The sequence below is a fragment of the Pelmatolapia mariae genome, linkage group LG2 (assembly GCF_036321145.2).
Source record: "Pelmatolapia mariae isolate MD_Pm_ZW linkage group LG2, Pm_UMD_F_2, whole genome shotgun sequence".
Lineage (NCBI taxonomy): Eukaryota > Metazoa > Chordata > Actinopteri > Cichliformes > Cichlidae > Pelmatolapia > Pelmatolapia mariae.
Genome location: NC_086228.1, coordinates 27373985 through 27397441, shown reverse-complemented (window position 1 = coordinate 27397441; position 23457 = coordinate 27373985). Strand labels below are relative to the sequence as shown.

Sequence of the window (23457 nt, the reverse complement as noted above, 5' to 3'; positions counted from 1 at the left end):
CCCCTAGACTCCTCCTCTCCCTGCGAGTCTGCCGTGGTCCACTAGTGCTTTGTCAAAAACAGAAAAATTGCCACAAGACGGAAACGGCTTTCTCTGTTAGTCACCTCTGAAGTGGATATGTTCCGAAATTATTATTCCGTTCATTGTGTGGCAGCGACGAGGCGTGGAGGACAAAGACTCACAATGTGGATAAAAATCATAGCTTTGCTCTGTTTGTGTGACGCGTCTGCAGCGCAGCTCTCGTTCTCCGTTGCCGAGGAGGTTGACAAAGGAACGGTGGTTGGAAATATCGCAAAGGATTTACACATTAACGTTAACGAGCTGGAAAAACGGGACTTACGAATTGTCTCTGGGAACTCAAATAAATATTTTGACGTGGATTTAAAAACTGGTGCTCTGTATGTTTGCGATAGGATTGATCGTGAAGAGCTCTGTCCAAATACTGCGAAATGTTCCCTGAGCGTAGAAGCAATTCTGAACAACCCGATGCATCTGCATCGCATAGAGGTGCAGGTTACTGATATTAACGATAATGCTCCATCCTTCATTGAAAATGAAAAAATTTTAAATATTTCAGAGTCTTCTTCCACTGGGGAGCGATATCTGCTCCCAGTGGCAAACGATGCAGACACGGGCAGCAACTCGGTAAAAAGCTACAAGCTTGGTCCAAATGAATATTTCTCATTGGACGTGCAGAGCGGCGGACAGCACAGTGAGTCTGCTGAATTAGTACTGCAAAAATCTTTAGACAGAGAGAAAAAATCTGTTATTCACCTTGTTTTAACAGCTCTGGACGGAGGAAAACCTCCCCGATCTGGAACATTAAAGATAGTTGTGCATGTTATGGATATAAATGATAATTCTCCAGTATTTAGTCAGCCTCTGTATAAGGCCCAGGTAACTGAAAATACCCAGTTTCAGACCTCTATAGTCACTGTAAGTGCCACAGATTTAGATGAGGGAATAAACAGTGAAATACTGTATTCATTTATTAAAAGGGGAAATTTCAAACCAGAAGCTTTATTCTCAATAAACCCAGGCACGGGGGAAATAACTGTAGTAGGAGAAGTAGACTATGAAGAGAATACAGCATATGATATTCGTATACAGGCAAGAGATAAAGGTATGCCATCACGAAGTACGCATGGTAAATTGTTAGTGGAAGTAATTGATGTGAATGACAATACGCCTGAAATCACTGTAACTTCTCTTATGAGCCCAGTTAAAGAAGATGCAGAGATAGGTACAGTTGTGGCTTTGGTGACTGTAACAGACAAAGATGGGGGCAGTAATGGACTCACCAGTGCTAAACTTCTTGGGGTGGTGCCTTTTAAACTCAAGGTAAATTACAAAAATTATTATTCATTAACAGTTGATGGGCCTCTTGACAGAGAGAGTATTTCTCAATATAATGTAACCATGATAGCCACCGATGAAGGCACTCCACCTCTTTCTAGTACTAGTGTTATTCCTGTTCACATTTCTGATGTGAATGACAATGCTCCTTTATTCTCAGAACCTGTTGTTAATGTATATGTAAAAGAGAATAGTGCAGTGGGAGCTATTATATCAACAATTACTGCCGTCGACCCTGATTTAGTGGAAAATGCTAAAGTGACATATTCCCTGCTCAGTGACTTTTCAAAAAGTATTCCAATAACCTCTGTTGTAAATATAAACTCAGAAACAGGAGATATTATCAGCCTGCAGTCTTTTAACTATGAGGAGTTAAAAACGTTCCACTTTAAAGTTCAGGCCACAGACTCTGGTGTTCCTCCACTCAGCAGCAACGTCACTGTCAACATTTTAATCCTGGATGAAAATGACAACAGTCCCACGATTCTCGCGCCATATACTGAGCACGGCTCCGTTAACAGTGAGAGCATCCCCTATTCTGCTGAAGCGGGATACTTTGTGGCAAAGATCAGGGCTGTAGACGCAGACTCTGGATACAATGCGCTGCTTTCTTATCACCTGTCTGAGCCCAAAGGAAACAACCTGTTCAGGATCGGAACCAGCACCGGGGAGATCAGGACTAAGAGGAGAATGAGTGACAATGACCTCAAAACTCACCCCTTGGTGGTCTTGGTCTCTGATAACGGAGAACCCTCTCTGTCAGCTACTGTGTCGATTGATGTGGTGGTGGTTGAAAGCACGGCTGAAATCCAGACTCAGTTCAGACATGTGCCTGTAAAGGAGGACAGCTTCTCGGATTTGAACCTGTATCTGCTGATCGCCATTGTGTCGGTGTCCGTCATCTTTCTGCTCAGCCTCATCACTTTAATAGCAGTCAGATGCCATAGGACAGACGGCACTTTCAGCAGGTACAGCGCCCCCATGATCACCACCCACCCTGACGGGAGCTGGTCTTACTCTAAAGCTACTCAGCAGTATGACGTGTGTTTCAGCTCAGACACACTCAAGAGTGACGTAGTGGTCTTCCCCGCCCCGTTTCCACCTGTAGATGGAGAACTGATCAGTATTAACGGAGGAGACACTTTTACAAGAACTCAAACATTACCTAGCAAAGAGAAGGTAAGAATGTTGACACATTCAGTGCAGAAAGGTGAATGATTTTTTCCCCTCCCAAATTATCCTGTATCAGCTTTTTACTTAAAAAAAATCTTGCAACACATATTAACTTCAGGTAGGTAGGTAGGCAGGCAGGTAGGTAGGTAGGTAGGTAGGTAGGTAGGTAGGTAGCTAGATAGATAGATAGATAGATAGATAGATAGATAGATAGATAGATAGATAGATAGATAGATTTATTTTATTGCTGTCCTCTTTAAATATGTCCAGTGGGGCTGTAGAACTGCTTGTGTCTTTTTAGCAGGTGGTAAATCAAAATTTTATTCCATTAAAACCCTGCGTTCAGCATCTCTTTTTATGCTGTTTTTTATTGTTTATGATTACCACAAGATGTCGCCAACGGCTCATGGCGATTAAACGGGGGGGGGGGGGGGGGGGTCTGTTCGACGCTCCTCCCTTTACAGCGGGTTTGTAATTCTTTCTTTGTCACAGCAGGAGCAGAAAATCCTCCCTGTATTTAAGGGCAATAGACTGGACGTACTCTTATCGCGCAATGTTACCGTCTGCGTGATTTTTTTTTCTAATTAACTTGGTTAGTAGGATATGACGAGAATGCTACAAGGGACTATTTTCCGGAACTGGATTTATTATTTGTCCTCTGTATTTTACATATGGAGTGAAGCGGCAGCACAGATTGTGTATACTATTACGGAGGAGTCGAGCCCGGGTACCAGTGTGGGAAATTTGGCAAAGGATTTACATCTAGATGTTAATGAACTGGAAGCCAGAGGTTTTCAAATTTCAGGACCTAATACGAGGTATTTCCAAGTAAACGTTAAGACAGGAGTACTGTTGGTGAAAGACAGAATAGACCGAGAGGAGCTATGTTCTCGAAATGTGAAGTGCTCACTGGAAGTAGAAGCCATTGTGAGCTCCCCGCTGAATCTATATCGATTCGAGGTTAAAATTTTGGATGTAAACGACAATGCGCCCTCGTTTCGGATACCGGAGGTTGTTTTGAACGTCTCCGAGTCAGCATTTCCTGGTGAGAAATTCGCTCTCCCAAAGGCATTTGATGCAGACGTCGGAAGTTATTCAGTGAAGAGCTACAAGCTGAGCCAAAATGAGCATTTCACACTGGATGTGCAGAATGTTGGAGAGCCCACTATGTCTGCTGAAATGGCACTGCATAAAACCTTAGACCGCGAGAAACAGGCTGTTATCAAATTAACACTGACGGCTACAGACGGAGGAAAACCTCCTAAATCAGGCACGTTATACATCACCGTTAATGTGCAAGACGTCAATGACAATATTCCAGAATTTGACAAACCCCTGTACAAAGCCACAGTGGTCGAGAACACACCGCGCGGTGCAAGCGTAATTTCCGTGCATGCTCGAGATTTAGATGAGGGTCTTAATGGAGAAATACAATATTCTTTTATTAACCAAGACAATGATAACGATGTCGACAAATTTGCCATTAATCCCATAACAGGGGAGATCACAGTAAATGGGGAGCTGGACCACGAAAAACACAGTGCAGTTGAAATTCGAGTCCAAGTGAAAGACAAAGGGCAAAACCCTAGAGCATCTCATTGTAAAGTTCTCATTGAAATCACAGATGTTAATGATAATCCACCAGAAATTACAGTTACATCTTTAGCCAACATGGTGAGGGAGGATGCACCCCTAGACACAATGGTTGGGCTTTTAACGGTGAAAGACTATGACGCAGACAAAAATGGCATCGTTCAGGTTAGAGTACTTGATTCTGTGCCCTTTAAAATTAAGAACACATATAAGAATCATTACTCTTTAGTCGTAGACGGAACTCTAGACAGAGAACGGGCTTCTCAGTATAATTTAACAATAATGGCGACAGATGAAGGGCTCCCGCCTCTTTCCAGCACGAGCGTGATTACGGTTCACGTTTCTGACGTTAATGATAATGCACCGCGTTTTACAGATCCTGTGATAAACATTTTCGTAAAAGAAAACGGTCCAGTCGGCGCTGTTATTTATAGCATGAGTGCAGATGATCCTGATGTAGACGAAAATGCAAAAGTAACATTTCAAGTCATGAATAATAACAAACACAATGTTATAGGGTCAGTTATTAACGTGAACTCTGAGACTGGAGATATAATCAGCCTGCAGTCGTTTAACTATGAGGAGTTAAAAACTTTCCACTTTAAAGTTCAGGCAACAGACTCTGGTGTTCCTCCACTCAGCAGCAACGTCACTGTCAACGTTTTTATCCTGGATGAAAATGACAATAATCCAACAATCCTCGCGCCATATTCTGAGCACGGCTCCATTAACAGTGAGAACATCCCCTATTCTGCTGAAGCGGGATACTTTGTGGCAAAGATCAGGGCTGTAGACGCAGACTCTGGATACAATGCGCTGCTTTCTTATCACCTGTCTGAGCCCAAAGGAAACAACCTGTTCAGGATCGGGACCAGCACCGGGGAGATCAGGACTAGGAGGAGAATGAGTGACAATGACCTCAAAACTCACCCTTTGGTGGTCTTGGTCTCTGATAACGGACAACCCTCCCTGTCAGCTACTGTGTCGATTGATGTGGTGGTGGTTGAAAGCACGGCTGAAATCCAGACTCAGTTCAGACATGTGCCTTTAAAGGAGGACAGCTTCTCGGATTTGAACCTGTATCTGCTGATCGCCATTGTGTCGGTGTCCGTCATCTTTCTGCTCAGCCTCATCACTTTAATAGCAGTCAGATGTCACAGGACAGACGGCACTTTCAGCAGGTACAGCGCCCCCATGATCACCACCCACCCTGACGGGAGTTGGTCTTACTCTAAAGCTACTCAGCAGTATGATGTGTGTTTCAGCTCAGACACACTCAAGAGTGACGTAGTGGTTTTCCCCGCCCCTTTTCCACCTGTAGATGGAGAACTGATCAGTATTAACGGAGGAGACACTTTTACAAGAACTCAAACTTTACCTAACAAAGAAAAGGTAAGATATAAAATCGAGTATTAAAATCGCTTACTGCTCTATCTGAAGGCGTTTGGTATGAGACATTATTATGAGCACTGTCCTTGGTACTGAAATCATGGGCGCCCGTTAGAACTGTTTTGCAATATTTACTGCATCACCCTACACTGGGGTACATAGCCATTTAAAACATTAGAAATAAAAAAAATCGATATAATTATTATATTTGTTGGTACAAAGACGATAAATAGACTAATAGCGTAAATTAAGCAATTAGACTACATTGCATTGCAGAGGGAATTCGTTTAAAAGCTCACGAGAGCCGAAGAAGTCTAACGTGGATACAGGAAGTGTTACTGTTGGTGTTGTGTGGAATCTCAGCACAACAATAACATTCAGTGAACTCACTCCATTCTCAATGCAGTGCTCCGACTCGGTAAGAAGGGAGCGTTCACTGACCATATACATTTTAATACCGGTTTTGCCACAGTTTTTAAGGGTTTCACGAGAAATTACGGGATCAGGATCTAGCAGGACCTTATCCATAACAAAACACGTGGGGAACAATGATGTCATAGTCTCCGCTACCGACGTGGACATTTACTAAATCGGTTGCTAGCACCCAGGTTACGAAAAATTAGCCAGAAGAACAATAGTAACAATATTCACAATCTATGGAGCTTGAAATGTCCTTTCTAACGTTGTTTGCTTATTCACAACAGGTAGACAGATAGCCACAGCAGCCGCAAAAGGGATCAAAAATCTATTTAACTATAAGACAACTTATAAAAACAACTAATATGCCGTAAACAGCTTTGATTTAAAAAAAAAAATGCTTATTTGAGACTTCGCTGCTACCAAAGAGAGCAAAGAGAGTTTTAACACACTTACTGTTTTCTTGGAGTAGAAAGTGATTTTGCAGAGGTGGTTGTGATGAGTTACTGTCCTGACAAGTCTGAAGCAATCTTCTGATAATCCAACATAGTTCGCGGTCATTCGGTTACTAATGGAAGCAAAGAGGAGACAAAAACTTATCGGAGGAACTGAATGAAGCAGAAACTCGACTGCTTTTTTCTGTCATGCAGAGAAAATATTCTCCGTGAGCGCGAATACAGTTCGTATGTGAAATTTTTAAAAACTTCTTCGCTTGGCAACACCAGGTTAGCAGAGCAGAGCTGACCGGCACTGAGCTCAGTGCTGCCGCTGGTGGCTACAAGCTGTATTGCAGTCATTCTCTCAGCTAATGCTATTTAGAAAATGTCTAAGTTGAGATCCACTATTGCTGATCCGACTTTCTTCAGTTTAGCTCAGTAACTCCTGCTTCTGTGTGTATATTTACTTTCATTCCACTCAGTTTAGTTCCATTTGGAGATGTACCCTGTCCTGCTTTATGGCTGTTCTATAATTAAGATTTGGCTATAGAATCAAATCAAAAGCATTTTGATTTCATGATTTTGCATTACCCAAACAGATCGAAAAGGGTGATGCTTTTATGGAAATGTCGCTATTTCCTGATGATGATATAGATTATTATTAGCCTCATAATATTTCTTTACATCTTTACAGAATGTTTAAAGAAGTTTTGAACTTAATATCTGCTTCCAGAGTGTAGTTTCAATGTTTTGGGGGGTTTTTTCCGATGAGGTGTATTGTTTTGTTTTTTGTTTTGTTGTTGTTGTTGGGGTTTTTTTGCTAGGCAGTTAACAGGTAGAGTCTGTCACTCCTAGCACTATTCATCATCAATAAAACTATTATTTAAATGTATGAAGTCAGGCCATGATATTACTATTCAGATAGTATTTTTGGCTTTTACCATGTCTGTGACTGATGTTGCTACAAAATGAGATGCCAGAATAAGAAGACTTTAGCTGAGAATAAAGAGACAGTAGTTAGATCTAACAGCCAGAGGAAAGGGACTCTGTATAGTTCTATTTGCACCGACATCAAAGTTTAAGCACTAAGTGTTACATCTGCCTCTGCTGATGCTAACATGCCCAAAAATAGCCATGCCAGGTAGAAGCAGAAATGTCAATGGCAAGTTACAAGGATGTAAGTTCTCATAAACACAACTGAATCACATCAGTAATGTATGCCTGCACCAGCAGCACTGTACTGATAGGTATAATCAAGACATTTGTTTTCTTGCCTGCAATTCATTAAGCTCTCTTTGCATTTTGTTCACCTTTTGTCTAAAAATATCCACAAACTTCCACACTTCCACACAGATGTTTACTTTTGGAATTTGCTGTTAAATCTGATGCCTTAGTGGATTTGTCAGCCTTTTCCATAGTTGACATTTAGACTGGTAGCAGCAAAAGCACGGGTGTTACTCATAACTGTCTGTCTAATCGTCTGTTATGTTCAAGTATCTATAAGAATGTTGCATTAGCATCGTCAAGAGAGGAGGTTAAACAAAAGCCAATGTGAGTAAAAATACCCACAGAGGATTCTAGACATGCATGGCCTTTAATTCTCTTGGGCTGTCTCAAACATTTCAGTCAGTCACTCTGTCAAACATTAGAGCTCTTAATTTTCCACTGTTTGTATTCAAACTGTCACTGCAATATACCCAAATCAATTGTTTATTAGATATTTTGAAAAATTAATATGGCTACTTTTTAATGGATTGGTATGCAATGTGTTATTGCCCTCATACTACTGTCATACCTCCTTGCTTTAATATTATAGCTGTCAAGCTCTGCACTTGCACTCGATGAACTGTTAAACACAGTTATGCTTTTATAGGCCACTGTGATAGTTTGTTTAATAATAGATAGGCGTTTAACTGTGTATATACACAATAGTATATATACTCATGAAGCAAGATCCTCTTTCCCCTCCTCCGTCTTCCTCTTCTCTGAACAATCAGAGAATTACCGTCCATCTTTGCAGACATGTGGAGCACTGCAAATACGATCTAATATATTTTCATAAACATCCATAATGTGTGCACAGAGTCCTTATCAGCTCGTGTCAAGCAGCAAAGAAGCGCATCGTATTCTTTGATCCTATTAGATTTTTTACATCTATTCGTGACATTTGTATGCATTTGATATCGCTGTTGCTTTAAACTGGTGGAATATGTTCAGATAATGTAGGTTACGTTTGGTAGTACACTGTGTAACGCCGGATCCGTGATCCTTTGAGTCACTGAGACGGTATGACCTCATTTCAGGGAGTGGTTCAGCCCAAACAAGCGTGGCCTGATCTGTCAAAACTCCGTTCGTTGGCTGGCTCACCGTGAAGACGACTGATCCAGGGTTTTCCCTCCCTCTTTTTCAAATCTGTTAAACACACTTTGAATACTGTGAGCGACTAGTATGGGCTGTGCAGCTTATAAGTGGGTCAGCGTGTGATTTAAATATGACAGCGCTATGTGACTTAACCTGGGATTTGTGATTGCGTTGCTCTGTGTGCGACACAGTCTCTGCTATATGCACAAACTCTCTGCACAACGTGGATCCTGAAACAATGTCTGAAGCTGTTTCTCTGCGGTAAAGGAATCCACTAGCTTGTGTGCTCTGTATGCTGCAGCTCTCTGTGAATGTGTATGAGAGAGGAAGAGATGGGGGGAGGGGCAGGTAATTTTCCGCTACTCGTTGCAGTGGCAGTAGCGGCAGGGAGCTTCAGTACCGATCGAGGTATCAGCTCCGCTAGGCTCAACCCCCCCTCCCAACTCGGCTCTGCGGCTGGGCGGGGCCGACAACACCTAGTGTCAATCACAGCTAAATCGGTTGGTTGGGGCAGAGGCTCGGGGAGGATGAGGAGGAGAGGCTTTTATTCAGGCAACCATCAGAACATTTATCTGTACTCCCTGGTGCTCCAAAATCTATTAAATTATTGATTTTGAAGTGCATTATCGTTGTCGAAGCTAAGCATTTATGGCTTGCAACATGACAACAACTCATGCCTGATGAGTTCAGCAGTTGGAGGCATTACAAAGAAATGCCCTCACCTCAGTTATAACACAGGGTGACTGACCAGCACAGATTCATTCGTTGTTCTTTATTGTTCTCTCTTTGTCTGTATGTCACGTTGTTCTTTATTGTTCTCTCTTTGTCTGTATGTCACACAGACACACATCTTATGTAGCACTTCCTGTTTGTCTCCTTTGCAAGGGTGTGTCCTTTGTGACAGAGTGAGGTTAGTGCTGCTATCTGTGGTTACCATGACGACTGTTCGAGCCATAATGAAATGATGAACTAGTCTGTTTCCAGCGAGCTGCCAGTATACACCCGCCCCCACCCAGGCATCCTTCCCAGCATGTGTTACGTAGATGCAAGCACAAAGCAAACATGGTGGATATGTTGAGAGAAACAGAGACAGAGAGAGAGAAAGGGAAGGATGCAGTCCAAAGATGCAGTGCTTCTTCAGCACAAATGCCTAGTCAGGCAAAGCAGGGAGCAAAACGAGTGAGGGAAAAGTGTGTGAGATTAGAGAATCTGTTCCAAAATAGGACAGGATTTTGAAGGAAGTCACATGCAGCAGCACAGACAAGAGCCTTGAGCGTGAGATGGTGAAAAGAAACGGGAGTTTATGAGGATGTGATGGACAAAAAAAAGCACATATAATAAATGCCCTGCAGCTAACTGAGAACATCACAAGCTTACAATTGGTCACAGATAAAAGGAAGAACTTATCACCACCCCTCCCCTACTCACCCTCTTCCGCTAACCCATCTTCCCCACATACTCCCTCTTAGTGGCATTTGGATGTTTTTCACTGTCGTTAGATTAGCTTTGTCATGCTCAGAACCATGGCTTCCATCCTCCCATATGGGAAGGATAGAAAGCCAGGGCATCCTGAGAGGGAAGTATCCAAAGCCTGCCTGCATTTTCTGATAGCTTTGTTCAGTGCCACAAGGAAAATCTATTTGATTTATGCACAGCCTGAATCAGGACAACCAAGAACCCTTGCAGGGTCCCACAGGGATGGATTGGTGTTCTCTCAAACCCTTTATTTTTTAGAAAAAAGGTACACAAGGGATCATACCCAGAGAATGCCTTTTACACCCACTTACTGTGTCCACCTGAGGAAGAGGATTGGCTTATCATGGGACTTTTGTTTTGAAGATTTTATAATGGGAAAGTTCTTGAGCACTGGGGAGAGAAAGCACGAGAATACAATTTTGTCACCGTGTGATAAGCCCATATATTCAGCAGTAGCACTCATCAGCCTTTGCTTTTTGTATTTTTGCATTTTATAAAAAACACACAGCATGAGCATACGCGTGTGTGTGTGTGTGTGTGTGTGTGTGTGTGTGTGTGTGTATTTTGAAATCTTTTTAATTATGTATGTGTGAGATTGGCAGTCTCTGCATTACTATATCTCATTTTACCTCTGCAGGGTGCCTTGGCTTTATAGCTTGCTTTTTTCCATTGAGGTCACTATACTGAAAATGATAAAGAAAATGACTGCCACTGCAGCTTGACATCTGTGCCCTTGCTCCCTCCCTCTCTCTCAAACACATGCACACTCATATATGGGATTAGACTCTAGTGCTTTGGCTTAATGAGAAAGCCTGGGGATGTGCGGTGGGGCGATAGTCACGTGTCCTACCCTTGTACTACCAGTTTATTCCAACAGAGGGACCAATTTCACTGTCTTTTCCACCTCTATTCCCTCCTGCCCAGATTTCCTCTTCCGCTTGGGGAAGGTTTAAATGTGTAACACTAATGACCTTGCCTTTTAACCTTCCTTCTTTTACTAAGACAACAAATGTAAAAAATATCCTAAATATACTGTTTTGTTTTTTAATTTAATCAGTAGAAGAAGATATTCCTTTACTCACTTCCTCTGTGTTAAGGGTGTATATTTTTATTTTATACACCCACCAAAGGCAGTCAAAATCGTTTAGAATAATATTCTTTTAGACACAGGCTTATGATACTCCCTCTTCTTAAAAGAGCTGTTTGCCATATTTATTTCAGAACATTTTAAAAATTCATGACAGACATCTGCTCTGTTTTTTCTTCTCACCTTCTATGTGAACAAGCATTAAGAAAAATGAAAATCTTATAAGTGTCTTGCCTCCGTCTGCAAATACTAATACAGTGTGACTGCTTTCATATTTCACAAAGAGACTTCAAAGCAAAGCTTTGCACCATATGAATTTGCCCAGAATAACAGATTTTAATACTTTAGGATTTCTTTCTCTCACAGTGGCATTACACTGGGGAGCATTATGGTCGAATTTTTTGTTAATAAAGTCTGCAATGCAATCAGTGCGGCCAAGCTTTTTAATTACTGCATGCAGGAGAGCTAACACGCATACAACATCACAGTTCTACAGTCATGAGAGCTCTGTCTTTGGGATCTCTCAGCTCCTCTTTTATACCCTCAGAAAACAACTCTCTGTATCTCTTCAGTTATGACAGTTGATTATCCCACCCGGGCTGTTGCTGGATAGGGAGGACTCCCACTCTTTCTCCAGGAAGCACCTGGGCTGGTCTTCTTGGGAGTTTCCTCTTCAAAGCAAAACAGTTAGCAGATAACACAGTTGAGCATAGCAAAACAGTTACACTAGGTCATATTGACACACACGTGTCCTTCACCTAAGAAATAAAAGGTTATACAAAATTCTACAGTGAAATTCTAAGCACCTGAATCTAAATGTGAGAATAAACTTGATTTTTTCCAATTACAATGTCCTGAACTTTATTAGAGAACCACTATTAGAGAACCACTAGGTAGGCCTAAGAGTGTCAATGCACCAATTTTCTAGTAAGGTCATATTGTCAATGATACTTTTCTGGCATTTAAAAAAAATATGAGAGAACAGCATCAACAGATCTTCTGACATCCCTTCAGACACAGCCATGTTATTATACAGTGGTATTTTCGTTGTAAATGCCTACAGCCACAAATGCCCTTTAAGTTGGAATGACTGCCTTTGTTTGTATGTGTTCACGGAGGGAATGATGCAAGGACTTATACTTAATGATTGCCCAATTGTGACCATTTTCTGTGAGGGTCTCTGTTGTCAGCTCTAACTCACTAAAATGGGGTGTGCCATATAAAAACCTCTTAGGGCAAGTAATATGAATGGTTTTTAGAGTACCCGCTTACAGTAGTAATGAGGTTGAAGAGAATGTTATTAATATCGTGATCATCTTGCATAATTGATGTAATGGGGCTGTTAATATTCTGCTGCAATAAAAGGAACAAAGGCAAAGTCAGAATATTTCTCTGTCACAAGCTCGCACGTTGAAAACTGCTGCAAAAGTCACGAAACGCGTAAGAACCCAGTATCTCCCTCAGACAGTCATCAGCTGGAACAGCGGCTGCCGGACAGAAGCGCAGCTTGAGACAGTCCAGATTGGAGATTGCAGAACGTGTGAATATTTAAGGAGAAATAAATGAAAACATAGATGAGAACCGAACCTTTGATAACCTGTGATTTTTAAAAAACTGCGCAAACTGCAGTAAAAGGAAACACAAATGAGCCAATTAGCGCTTTGAAATCAGTATTTGTTTAGGCGTGACAGGCGTCTGTTTGCAGGTGGGACATTGTTGATAACTTTATCTGCAGCACCCTTGAGTGAAAAAAGAAAGAAATAATCTAGAGCTCAGAGGCACGCAATTAACGCTGAAACAGATGGGCGTATATGAAGCAGGAATGAGTATTAGACAGCTGTAGAAAAAAATGCGCTGGGAAAAATAGCGAGGAGGGCGGAAAGGAATGCAAAAGATCGGTGCAGAGAACACGTGTAAATTCAGCTCTGTGTTTGTTGTTTATAAGATAAACGTCGTCTCTCTCTATTTTTGTATCATTGCCAGACTCGAAGGTTTAAACACCCCAGCGGGAAAATCTGCTAAATGTCACGGTTAGTGTGGCAGACCCATATAAACCCAGTGATGCTGCTCGCTCTGTTGATAATGCACATGTAGAAATCCACGAAGGATTTAGCACTAAAAATAATAATATTCAAATGACGTAATGTGAAAACACATTTTTTAACAGAACGTCTGACTTTCGTACATAACATTTGCCTGCTTCTCCAATTACGCCACCTATTCGTGTCGCCTTGGATTGTGAAGAATCGCTTTGTATCCGTTCATCCACTAGCAGCATCCCAGTGAGTCACTGTCTTCTCTTTGTCTCCCGAGATGCCAAACGCTGTCATCGCCGTGGGCAGACCGGGCGTGGGTGACAGTGGCAGAGCACCAAGGAAGAGAAAAGATTATGTGGGCGGTAGACGCTCATCTTGGCCCAGTGGCCGTGTTGAAGAGGATTCGGGGTTTCACAAGGCCAGATCGTCACAACGAATAACTTTACACAAGTTAGTGTTTAAAGAGTGTGAACAGATCACATTAGCACTTTTTAGATATCGGTACTCTACTGGATGCATCACCGAATTTGCTGAAAATTACTTTTATTCTTGGTGGCCTTCACCAGGACGTTTCAACACGAATCTCCGCTGTTAGTCGTCATCCAAACACGTGACAAAAGCGTCCAATACTGTCTGTCCTTTTGATTCGCGTTTGGCCCAAGGCTCCAGTTAGCTTCAGTTAACTTGTATACTGGGAACCAGAGGTGAGCAGATCGAGCCAAATATCATACTGATTCCAACTGGTATTGGTATCAGATCCATACTAGCGCGATCGATACTTCTCATCTTCTAATCTCAGTAAGTAGCCCACTGAATTGTGGGCTACTTACGTCGGTTAAAAAAAATACACCACGTAAAATACACACTGCTCTTCCCGATATAAATTGCCTTTATATGTTAGAAATATCGGTCTCACTACTGTTATTGGTAGTATTGACATTTGTTTACTTGGTATTGGATCGATACCAAAATATGCAGCATTGTACTGCGCTACTGAGCACCGAGCAAGCAAAGTAATTTAAGGGCACCCCGCGAAAGATGTTAACGTTACCACCTGCTACACATGCGCAATTTAATCCATTTAATTTAATGGATGAAACTTAAACTGTGTTTTTGGTGTAGCGTTTTAGTAGCTGCAAGATTTATGCGCTATTAATTAAGGACGTGATGCTGATAACCGAGGGAAGGCGTGCATGTTGGCAAGAATCCTTCTAACGCTGTAAGTGCTTCACCAAATCCTTATGTGATTACTCAAGAATACTGTAGTTTAATTGTGCACATAATCTGTACTGCCTATTAGGGGAAAGCCCTGCCTTGTCTTTTTGCAGATGTGGAATAGGTTAACATCTGGAGCATTTGCCTGTGACCCGGTTAGTCTGGTCACCATTTAACAACGTTATTATGTCATGTGCTTTTTCTTTTATGTGGGACTGAACCAGTTCTAATGGCTCTGCAGCTCTGATGTTAAAGTGCAAAGCATTGTCAGCTGTCACTGAAGGGCAGAGCGGTATCATGAAGGAACAGAAATGTGTTTGTTCTGACAGAAGTCACCTGTCTCGCAGCACTTAACACGTGTTTAGTACGGGGTTAAAAAGACAAATCGTGGTCAGTTCACTCGTCACCTCCTCTTACCCCCACTGCGTTTTCTGTGATATAAAACTGGAGTTAATAAAACCCTCTTTATATTGAACAAATACGCTTAACATTGTGTCACACCTTTATGTGGAGCCCTTCCTAAATTATTGCATTTATGTGTTTCTTTTATTCCAAAACACATCTCTTTTCGTTGGAGTAAAGCGTTTTTGTGTTGTTCTGGATTTGCATCAGCGAGGAAGTCTAATTTCCAGGCTGCTTCATAAATCAGTTTCCCAGCACACAATGAAAAGGGCGGTGGCACTCACAAAAAAGAGGGAAAACGATTGTGTTCATTTCTTCGAAATCAGTACACAGATGCCGCTGCAGGTTTATCTTGATTTGTAGATAGATATATCGATAAAACTCCCGAGGTCTGGTCTTTTGAAGTTTAATTTTATTAGACGGTGTTTGATTATTTTTGTCGGAGGTGCTGAAATGCAGTCAGCGTCGTTTGAGCGAGAAGCTGGCCCTCCCCCTTTGCCCACAGACAGCATCGCCACATCGCAGAGAGAAAGAGAGAGAGCAATAGGCGGCATCTGTGAAAGGAGTCACGCTTGCTAGAGGGATAGATTCGTTTAATAACACCACTCGGACAGACAAAGCAAACTATGGATGCGGAGGAAAAATTTTCATTTATGCAGGCACCTGTGAAGATGCGGTTTTTATCCTGCACATAGTCGGAGTTATGCGCGGTCTGTTCCCTCGTTTTTAATGAGGCGGGTGGGGACCAACAGTAAGCTGAAAAGGCGGAAAGATTTCTCCAACCCGTCCGCAAATTCTGCCTGCCTGCGATGGCTGTGACGGCGCGATGCTGTTACAGTGTAAAAGGGAATGTGCCTTTTTCTTTATATTTGGTTATCGTCGTACTCAGTGGCCTTACAAATGCACAAATTCGATACTCCATTCCAGAGGAGCTGGAGAACGGAGCACTGGTAGGTGACATTGTTCGAGATCTGGGTCTGGATCTAAGAAAACTTTCCACTCGACGCATCAGAATTACATCGGACAGTGGACGGAGATATTTCACCATAAACCACAAAACTGGGAAACTGGTGGTGAGTGACCGCATTGACCGAGAGACATTTTGTGAATTCAGTGGCACCTGTTCACGCAGCCTTGAGGTAGTATTAGAGAATCCGCTTGAGGTGCACAACGTGGAGGTTGAGATTTTGGACGTGAACGATAACGCGCCACAGTTCCCTCGAGATGAATATCAGCTTGAGGTGTCCGAGTCCGCTGTGCCCGGGTCTCGTTTCCACATCGAAGGCGCTCAGGATGCAGATGACGGCTCCAACTCTGTGAAGCAGTATCGACTCAGCCCAAGCGAGCACCTCACTCTAGACGCAATTAAAGCCTTCTCTAATAATAAGCACATTGAGCTCATTCTCAAAAAGTCCTTTGATCGGGAGCAGATGCCCTCTCATCAGCTTATCCTGACAGCAATGGATGGAGGCACCCCACAGCGAACTGGCACGGCCAAAATTAATGTCCGTGTGCTCGACGCTAATGACAACTCACCCACATTTGACAGCTCTGTGTACAAAGTAAAACTGTCTGAAAACTCTCCAAAGGGTGCACTTGTAATCAAGTTAAATGCAACAGATCCCGACGATGGCTTAAATGGCGAGGTTTTTTACTCTTTCAGCAGTTACACGCCAGAAAGAGTCAGACAGATGTTTTCTATGGACACAGACACAGGGGAAATTAGGGTAAAAAACAACATAGACTACGAGGAGACAAACTCTTATGAAATGTATATACAGGCAATGGACAAGGGGCCAGCCCCCACAGCAGTACACTGTAAAGTAGTTGTAGAAGTTTTGGATGTCAATGACAACATTCCTGAGATTGTACTGTCTTCACTCTCCAGCCCTGTACGTGAAGATGCCCGGGCTGACACAGTGGTAGCATTGATCAGTGTGATTGACCGTGACTCTGGACCAAACAAGCAAGTAACCCTGGAGATCATGCCCAATTTGCCTTTTAGGATCAAGTCCTTCCGCAATCACTATACTATTGTCACATCAGCTTTCCTGGATCGTGAAACCATCTCATCCTACAATGTCACAGTCAATGCTGTGGATGGAGGCACACCACCCCTGTCATCTCAGATGACCTTTAAAGTGGATGTTGCAGATGTTAATGATAACCCACCTCGTTTTGAACAGACGTCATATACTGTTTATATTACAGAGAACAATGCTCCTGGTGCATCTCTCTGTGTTGTTAAGGCCACAGACGCTGATGCTGGAGAAAATGCACGGATCACCTATACCGTCCTCAATGACAACAACCATGGCATCCCTATCGCCAGCTATGTCAGCATCAAACCTGATAAAGGTGAGGCCTATGCCCTGAGAGCCTTTGACTTTGAGAAGCTGCGAGAGTTTCACTTTCAGATTAAAGCCCAGGACAACGGTGTACCTCCCCTCAGTCGTGTGGCCACAGTTTATGTTTACGTTATGGATCAGAATGATCATGTGCCCAGGATAGTGTACCCACCTGCCAATGGAAGCCGCACCATGGAGACACTAATGAAGAACGTTGAAGCAGGAGTGTTGGTTAGCAAGATTACTGCATGGGATGGTGATGCTGGGCAGAATGCTTGGTTGCTTTATTCCCTGGAGCAGACCAACACAGATGTTGATCTGTTCAAGGTGCATGAGTACACAGGTGAGATCCGCACCACACGGCGTGTCATAGAAGATAACTCCACCTCCTTCATTCTGACTGTACTGGTGCGCGATAATGGACTACCCCCACTCTCCTCCACCGCTACAATCTATGTACATGTGATGGAGTCCCCTCCGAAGTTGGCACCTGAAACCAAACGCATCATCAGGGCCGACAGTGGCCTAAAGCTTTCCAGTGTCACTATCTACCTCATCATTGCCTTGAGTGCCACAACCTTTGTATTCCTGGTCACTGTCTTTGTGCTGGCAATTGTGCGATGCCATGCCTATTGTACCCAGCCTGGCTCCTGTTGCCCTTGTTGTGTGTCCAAGAAAAATGTGCCAGAAGGAGGCGCTACAGCAGCTGGAGGTGGGGGTGCAGCAAGAGCTGCAGGTGGAGGGCAGCAAGCCAACAATGTGGCCCTGCGACGTGACCTCAAAGTGGAACCACATTATATTGAAGTGCGGGGAAACGGGTCTCTCACCAAAACATACTGTTACAAGACATGCCTGACTGCCACATCAGGAAGTGACACTTTTATGTTCTACAACACTGGACGGCCACATAGTGGCACTTGGGGTTCAGGCTACGTCACCAGTCACAGTGGACAGAGCCAGATATTTGTACGGCGTCTCAGTATGCCAGATGCAACAGCAATTCAGGTGTGTTTGTGGTCTGATCTCTGTGTTTGTTATTTTAGATTTCTTTAACACTAAATGAAGCACACCATAAAAAGAAAATTCTCAGGGTTTTCTCTTCGGCAGTGTTTTAGCAGTGGGCTTGAAGCTGAAATTTGGGGCTGTGGGGCTGTGATGTTTTAAAAATATATTGCATGGTGCCACTCCCTGTGATTGGTTAGTTCTCTTAGACTAACTTTTTTTTTTATCTATGTCTGCTAGGATGAAGAAAGTGTTTTCATCATGATGTTAATGCACGTAGTTTTCATCTTCACATTCCTTATCTTTAGGTGTTGCATCTTGATAATGGCTTGGTATGACAATGTGGATTGCTTCTCTGGATTGTGTTGTTATTTGAGTGAATGGGTGTTAACATTTTTAATTGAATATTTGGTAGACTACTTATTGTTTTTCTGTGTGTCACAATGTTTGATGATTCACGGTTTAAAATCTTGAAGTGTGTCTGTCCTCCACAGTAAACACTGAGTCTGTATATCAAGGTGCAAATCCTCCTCTCACTCACTGTATCTTTCTTTCCCTTTACTTATTTTGTTTTCAAAACAAACTGGTAGATTTAGCATTGCTTGTTCACCTGTGACCCCACACAGCCTGTGCTGTTTGTCTAAGGTCATCTTTGTGCCACAGTATTCAGTAGTTTTAGAGGGCAATGGGTGGTCATCTCTAAAGACAGAAAAAAGGAGAGAGAGAATCTGTGAAATAGTGCAGTTTGCCAGCTGCAAGAGCCCCCAGTCCCACTGCACCAAAATATCCGCTTCTGGTCACGTACTTCTTTGGTACTAAAGAATAAGCCAGGCTCTGTGAATTAGTAAAGAATACAGAAATGAGGCAGAGACTGAGTTTCATTCAGCATAGAGCTTCATTTTATACATTTATTTCTTTTCTCTTCTTTCTTTTTGTTATGTGGAAGTTTGAACTGTTTGCCTCATTTGTAGTTATAGTGAAACGGCATTATTTTGGATGCACATTATTTTTTTATTTTTTATTTTATTTTTTTATTTTTAGTAATTATGTTTATCCCAGAGCCTGTCTGAACAGTGCCGAGAATGCAGGAGAGATTAGGTGATAAAAAGAGAGCTGGAGAAAAAGGTAATTGTTCAGCTATCACTTGAAGTGTTCCTCATTAAATGCCAGTCATGTTCGATCTTGATATGTAATTAAATGGAAGCGATGTGTTTCTCAGTGCTGTCCGTGGATTGGCTGCCTCCACACAGATGAGGCGGGGGATAAAAGGTGATTGGACACAGAGTTGATGGCGGAGGTGTGAGCTCTGTATCCATGCTAGGAGTGTTCACTCAGAAGGAGAGGGAAGAATGAAGGAAAAGGCGAGAAAATGGGAGTACGACACTATTCCCATTCCTTAATTTATCACGTATTGTGAGGCAAGGAAATTAATATACCGAAAAACCCCATGGGAATTTTGTTTTTTCATCTTCACTTAATTCATATTCTCCCTTTCAAATGATGAAATAGGATGCGTTGATTTCTCATTCTCTTAGGTTTTTATTTCTTTGTTGTGTTTGTTTTTGTTTACATTTACTATGTGAATGCTTTAGTTTTGTGGGTTTGTTTTTCCTTAGGAGGAATACTAACTAAATTACCAACATATTTATGTTCCAGATGTTTCTCTCTAATGTGTGTATAGTCTACTGTGTGTGATTTCATTTACCCCCATAAACACCATACGGCCAGGCAGACCAGTTTCCCTTTGGCCACTGCTGTGTAGCAACAGGGCGAACATTAAGCAAAGCTGTTTAGTTCCATTTGTGGACAATCTGGTCTTATTTGTAGATGTTATTTATTTATTTATTTATTTATTTCTTGTTCCACCCTCTTTATTTCAATTGTTTACAAAGTAAAATGAGCAAAATAACCTGCGTTAACTGTGTATTTAATGCCAAGCTAATGTCTTTTACTTCCTTCTAAATTACTGATCTGTTCACTGATTGCTTTTTGGTGAACAATTGTCTCCATATAATTAAGTTCACCTTTAGTTCCTAGTATGAAAAGATGCTACAGCACTCTATATCCCTGCAGACATTATCCTCTGTTTGAAAGACTCCAGGAGGAATACCAGGCTTCTCTCATTAAGACCAAATATTGGATTTCAAGCGTGATGAATGTCCACTGCAGACTCATGGAGGTCAATGCAGCTTCAGTAGCAAGTGAACATCTGTCATATTTGAAAGGAAATGGGATTGTAAATGGGTCTCTTATGAGCTGCATGGCCAGGCAGGGGGAATTTGGTGTCCTTGGTCAGGTTGGTTTGTCTTTGTCAGTGGTTTAGGATAAGATCTGAGAAAATGCTATCTCATCTCGGTTATGTGGTTGCTGCAAACAGCCCATTTTGACGCATTGTGAGCCTCATCTTAGGAAGCTGCAAACAAACAATTAGTATTATAATCGCTTTTTTCAGGATATATGATGTTTTACCTGTCTGAAGTCTCATAATAGGATCTCATTAACAAATTGCACCACTGACAGTTAATCAGAGATCGTGGTGCTCATTTATCCCTCTTTTGTAGAATTGTCTGAGTCTAAATACAGAGGGACTTAATCTGATATCTGCCCTACCCTCCCTCTTCCTTTCTCCACCTGTGACCTTCACTGGGCTGAACTAACAGAGGGAGGTGGGTGTAGAGTAAAATATACACTGGGCTCTTCACAGTTACCATGGTGAGATGTGTCAGACTCACTCAAGCAAATTGTGTGGCAGTGAAACTCAAGGTTTTGATCAGCGTAAACAAGACAGAACAGAAGGAACTCAAATACAGAAGAGTAGGTGGTGAATATATAGAGGCAGGGTAGAGAAAGGGTGGGTCTTTGGTGAGAAGGAAAAATCTAGCTGATGATACTGTCTTAAAAAAAATACTGATTAAGCATTGCTGAAAAACATGCCCAGTAATGGTCTGGGAATGGAGAGGAAGCAGAAGCGACATTGGGTTAACAGCTGAAATTTGAGTCCATCATTAATATATAAAACGAAATAAGAGTTCTAGTGGTGATAAACACACAACACCCAGCTGAGTTCAAGAGGACTTATTCTGGCTGTGTGGCTTCAGGTTTTTTGTGAAACACTACAGGGTTGGTAGGCTGCTGGAGTTAAATCTCTCAAAGTCATTTTTCCTTCAAATTGATGGATGAGAGTAGGGAGGGAGGGGGGAAGAAACTAGTGTGTGAGGATAGGAGGCCATGAGCACACCTACATGATTCAATTCATCAGTCATTTTTCTGCAAACGAAGAGGCAAGCTATCGCTGCTATAGATTGTGGTTGGGTGCCTTAGCTTGTGTGTTAATGTGTGTGTACTGCACTAGGAGTTGTTGCCATGACTTATTAATGAGATGGTATTGGCTTTCACCTGTACTTAAGACTAAATTTCTCTCACTCTCTCTTGCAGCCCAAGGCACCGAATTCAGACTGGAGATATTCAGCCTCCCTGAGAGCAGGAGGTGTAATGCAGAGGTAAGGATCCAATTTTACTTTGTGACTTTACACTAAAAGTCTCTTCATACCTCTCTAGTTGATTTCCAATGTTTGGTGAAAAACAAAAGGCAAACAAAGAAAAAAAATCATATTTTTCAAGATTTAAGCCAATAATTAATTCCTGCACAGTTTTATAAATGACTGATCTGAAACAGTTGACAAATTTTATTAATCCCTATATATGGAAGTTGTATAACCTATTCCCAAATAGTATATAGAAAAAGATTAGTGTCATATTTAAATTCTATCCGATGTAACATCTAAACATTAAATAAATGAATTCAAACCCAAGTTAAACTCGTCTTTTTCCATCAGATGCCAAAAACAAGTTTTGCTGGTGTCATTATCCCTCCAAATATCTGCATATACAGATATTGATCTAGCATGCTTCCGCATATTATGCGGAGTAATTTTAAAATAAACAAAGACCTGCAAGTACATTGGGGTTATTTACAAGTTTATTAGTTGAAGGCAGTCTGTTATTTTACTTAGAGCAGGCTGTTATTTAAACATTATCTTAGAATTGAAGCAGAAAATATATGCATAGACAATAATGTATATTTAAAAAAATAGCTTTTTTTGGGCAATGATACTGAGTTGACATTGAGATCTGTCGTAAACGGTATGGAGTTTTCCCATTCCAATGGCTAACAGGCAAAAATTTAAAATATTTAACAAAGCCTACCCAGCTACATATCAAACACTTAGCCAGGTGAGGCATTTGCATTCATTAATAGGCCTTTTCCAGTAAGGATTATCTTTGTGCATTCTTTGCAGTGATGTGAGTGCTGCCTTAAGTGGAAGGATTTAATCTTAACATCACCCATTAATTACCATTTTCCACTGTACATTATGTTTATTAAACATATAGTTAAGGTAAATTTAGAGAATTTAGAGAAGTACCTTAGATTTGATTTAGGCATTTTGTTCAAATAAGCAGAAATAATTAATCTTTAATACTCTATAGGAGAAGAGAGACACAGCAATAAGAAATACACTCAGGAATTGCTTTCGGTTACCATGCCCAGATGGAGACTGGATGGGAGGGTTAGAAGCAGAGAGGGGTCAGTGATGTATGAAGGGCAGGTTTTTTGGGTGGAAACATAGCTACAAGGAGACAGGGAGTGTACTGCATGACCACACTAGTGATCACATTACAAATTACAAAATCGAGGGTCATGCTTATGAGATGGCACCATAATTACAAACAGTTACATGTTTAATGAGGTAGGAAAGTTATCTCTATCTAACTATCATATTTATTGCTTGACTAAATTAATCTGTCCACATCTTACAGATGGTGGCATTTAAAAAATATCAGAAGTGTTAATGCCAAACAACTAGAAACATTGCTTAAGACACCCATGCTGAGAAACACTTTGCCTTTGTCACTTTGTCTCTCCTAAGGCCCTTGTGCATATGTATATGCATGTCATAGAGTGTATAATTAAAACAGCTCCAATCATTATTTATACTCAGTGCTATTGTCCCATCTGTATTTGAATGGAGTGGCACATCTGTCTTAACACAGATGCAACCTGAAACACTGAATCCAGTGTTGGTTTCTTTTCATTATTCAAACATCATCTCTGTAGATACAATGTGCTCATGTATGCGATCTGATGCCAGATTATTAACATCGCA

The 23457-nt window shown here is 41.7% G+C and overlaps 1 protein-coding gene across 37 annotated transcripts in view; it reads left to right on the top strand.

The window, feature by feature from the left end:
- Nucleotides 1-23457, top strand: part of LOC134644677 (protocadherin alpha-C2-like) — a 199885-nt gene that overhangs the window by 163443 nt on the left and 12985 nt on the right. For 34 of the 37 annotated variants that reach the window (XM_063497868.1, XM_063497903.1, XM_063497956.1 and 31 more), the window contains exon 2: nt 21728-21792. In XM_063497868.1, the coding sequence (XP_063353938.1) occupies nt 21728-21792 (65 nt within the window). Of the gene's footprint in view, nt 1-53; nt 2536-3026; nt 5515-15450; nt 18296-21727; nt 21793-23457 lie in introns of those variants that run through there. The other 3 variants (XM_063497744.1, XM_063497750.1, XM_063497741.1) reach the window with 3 other exon arrangements.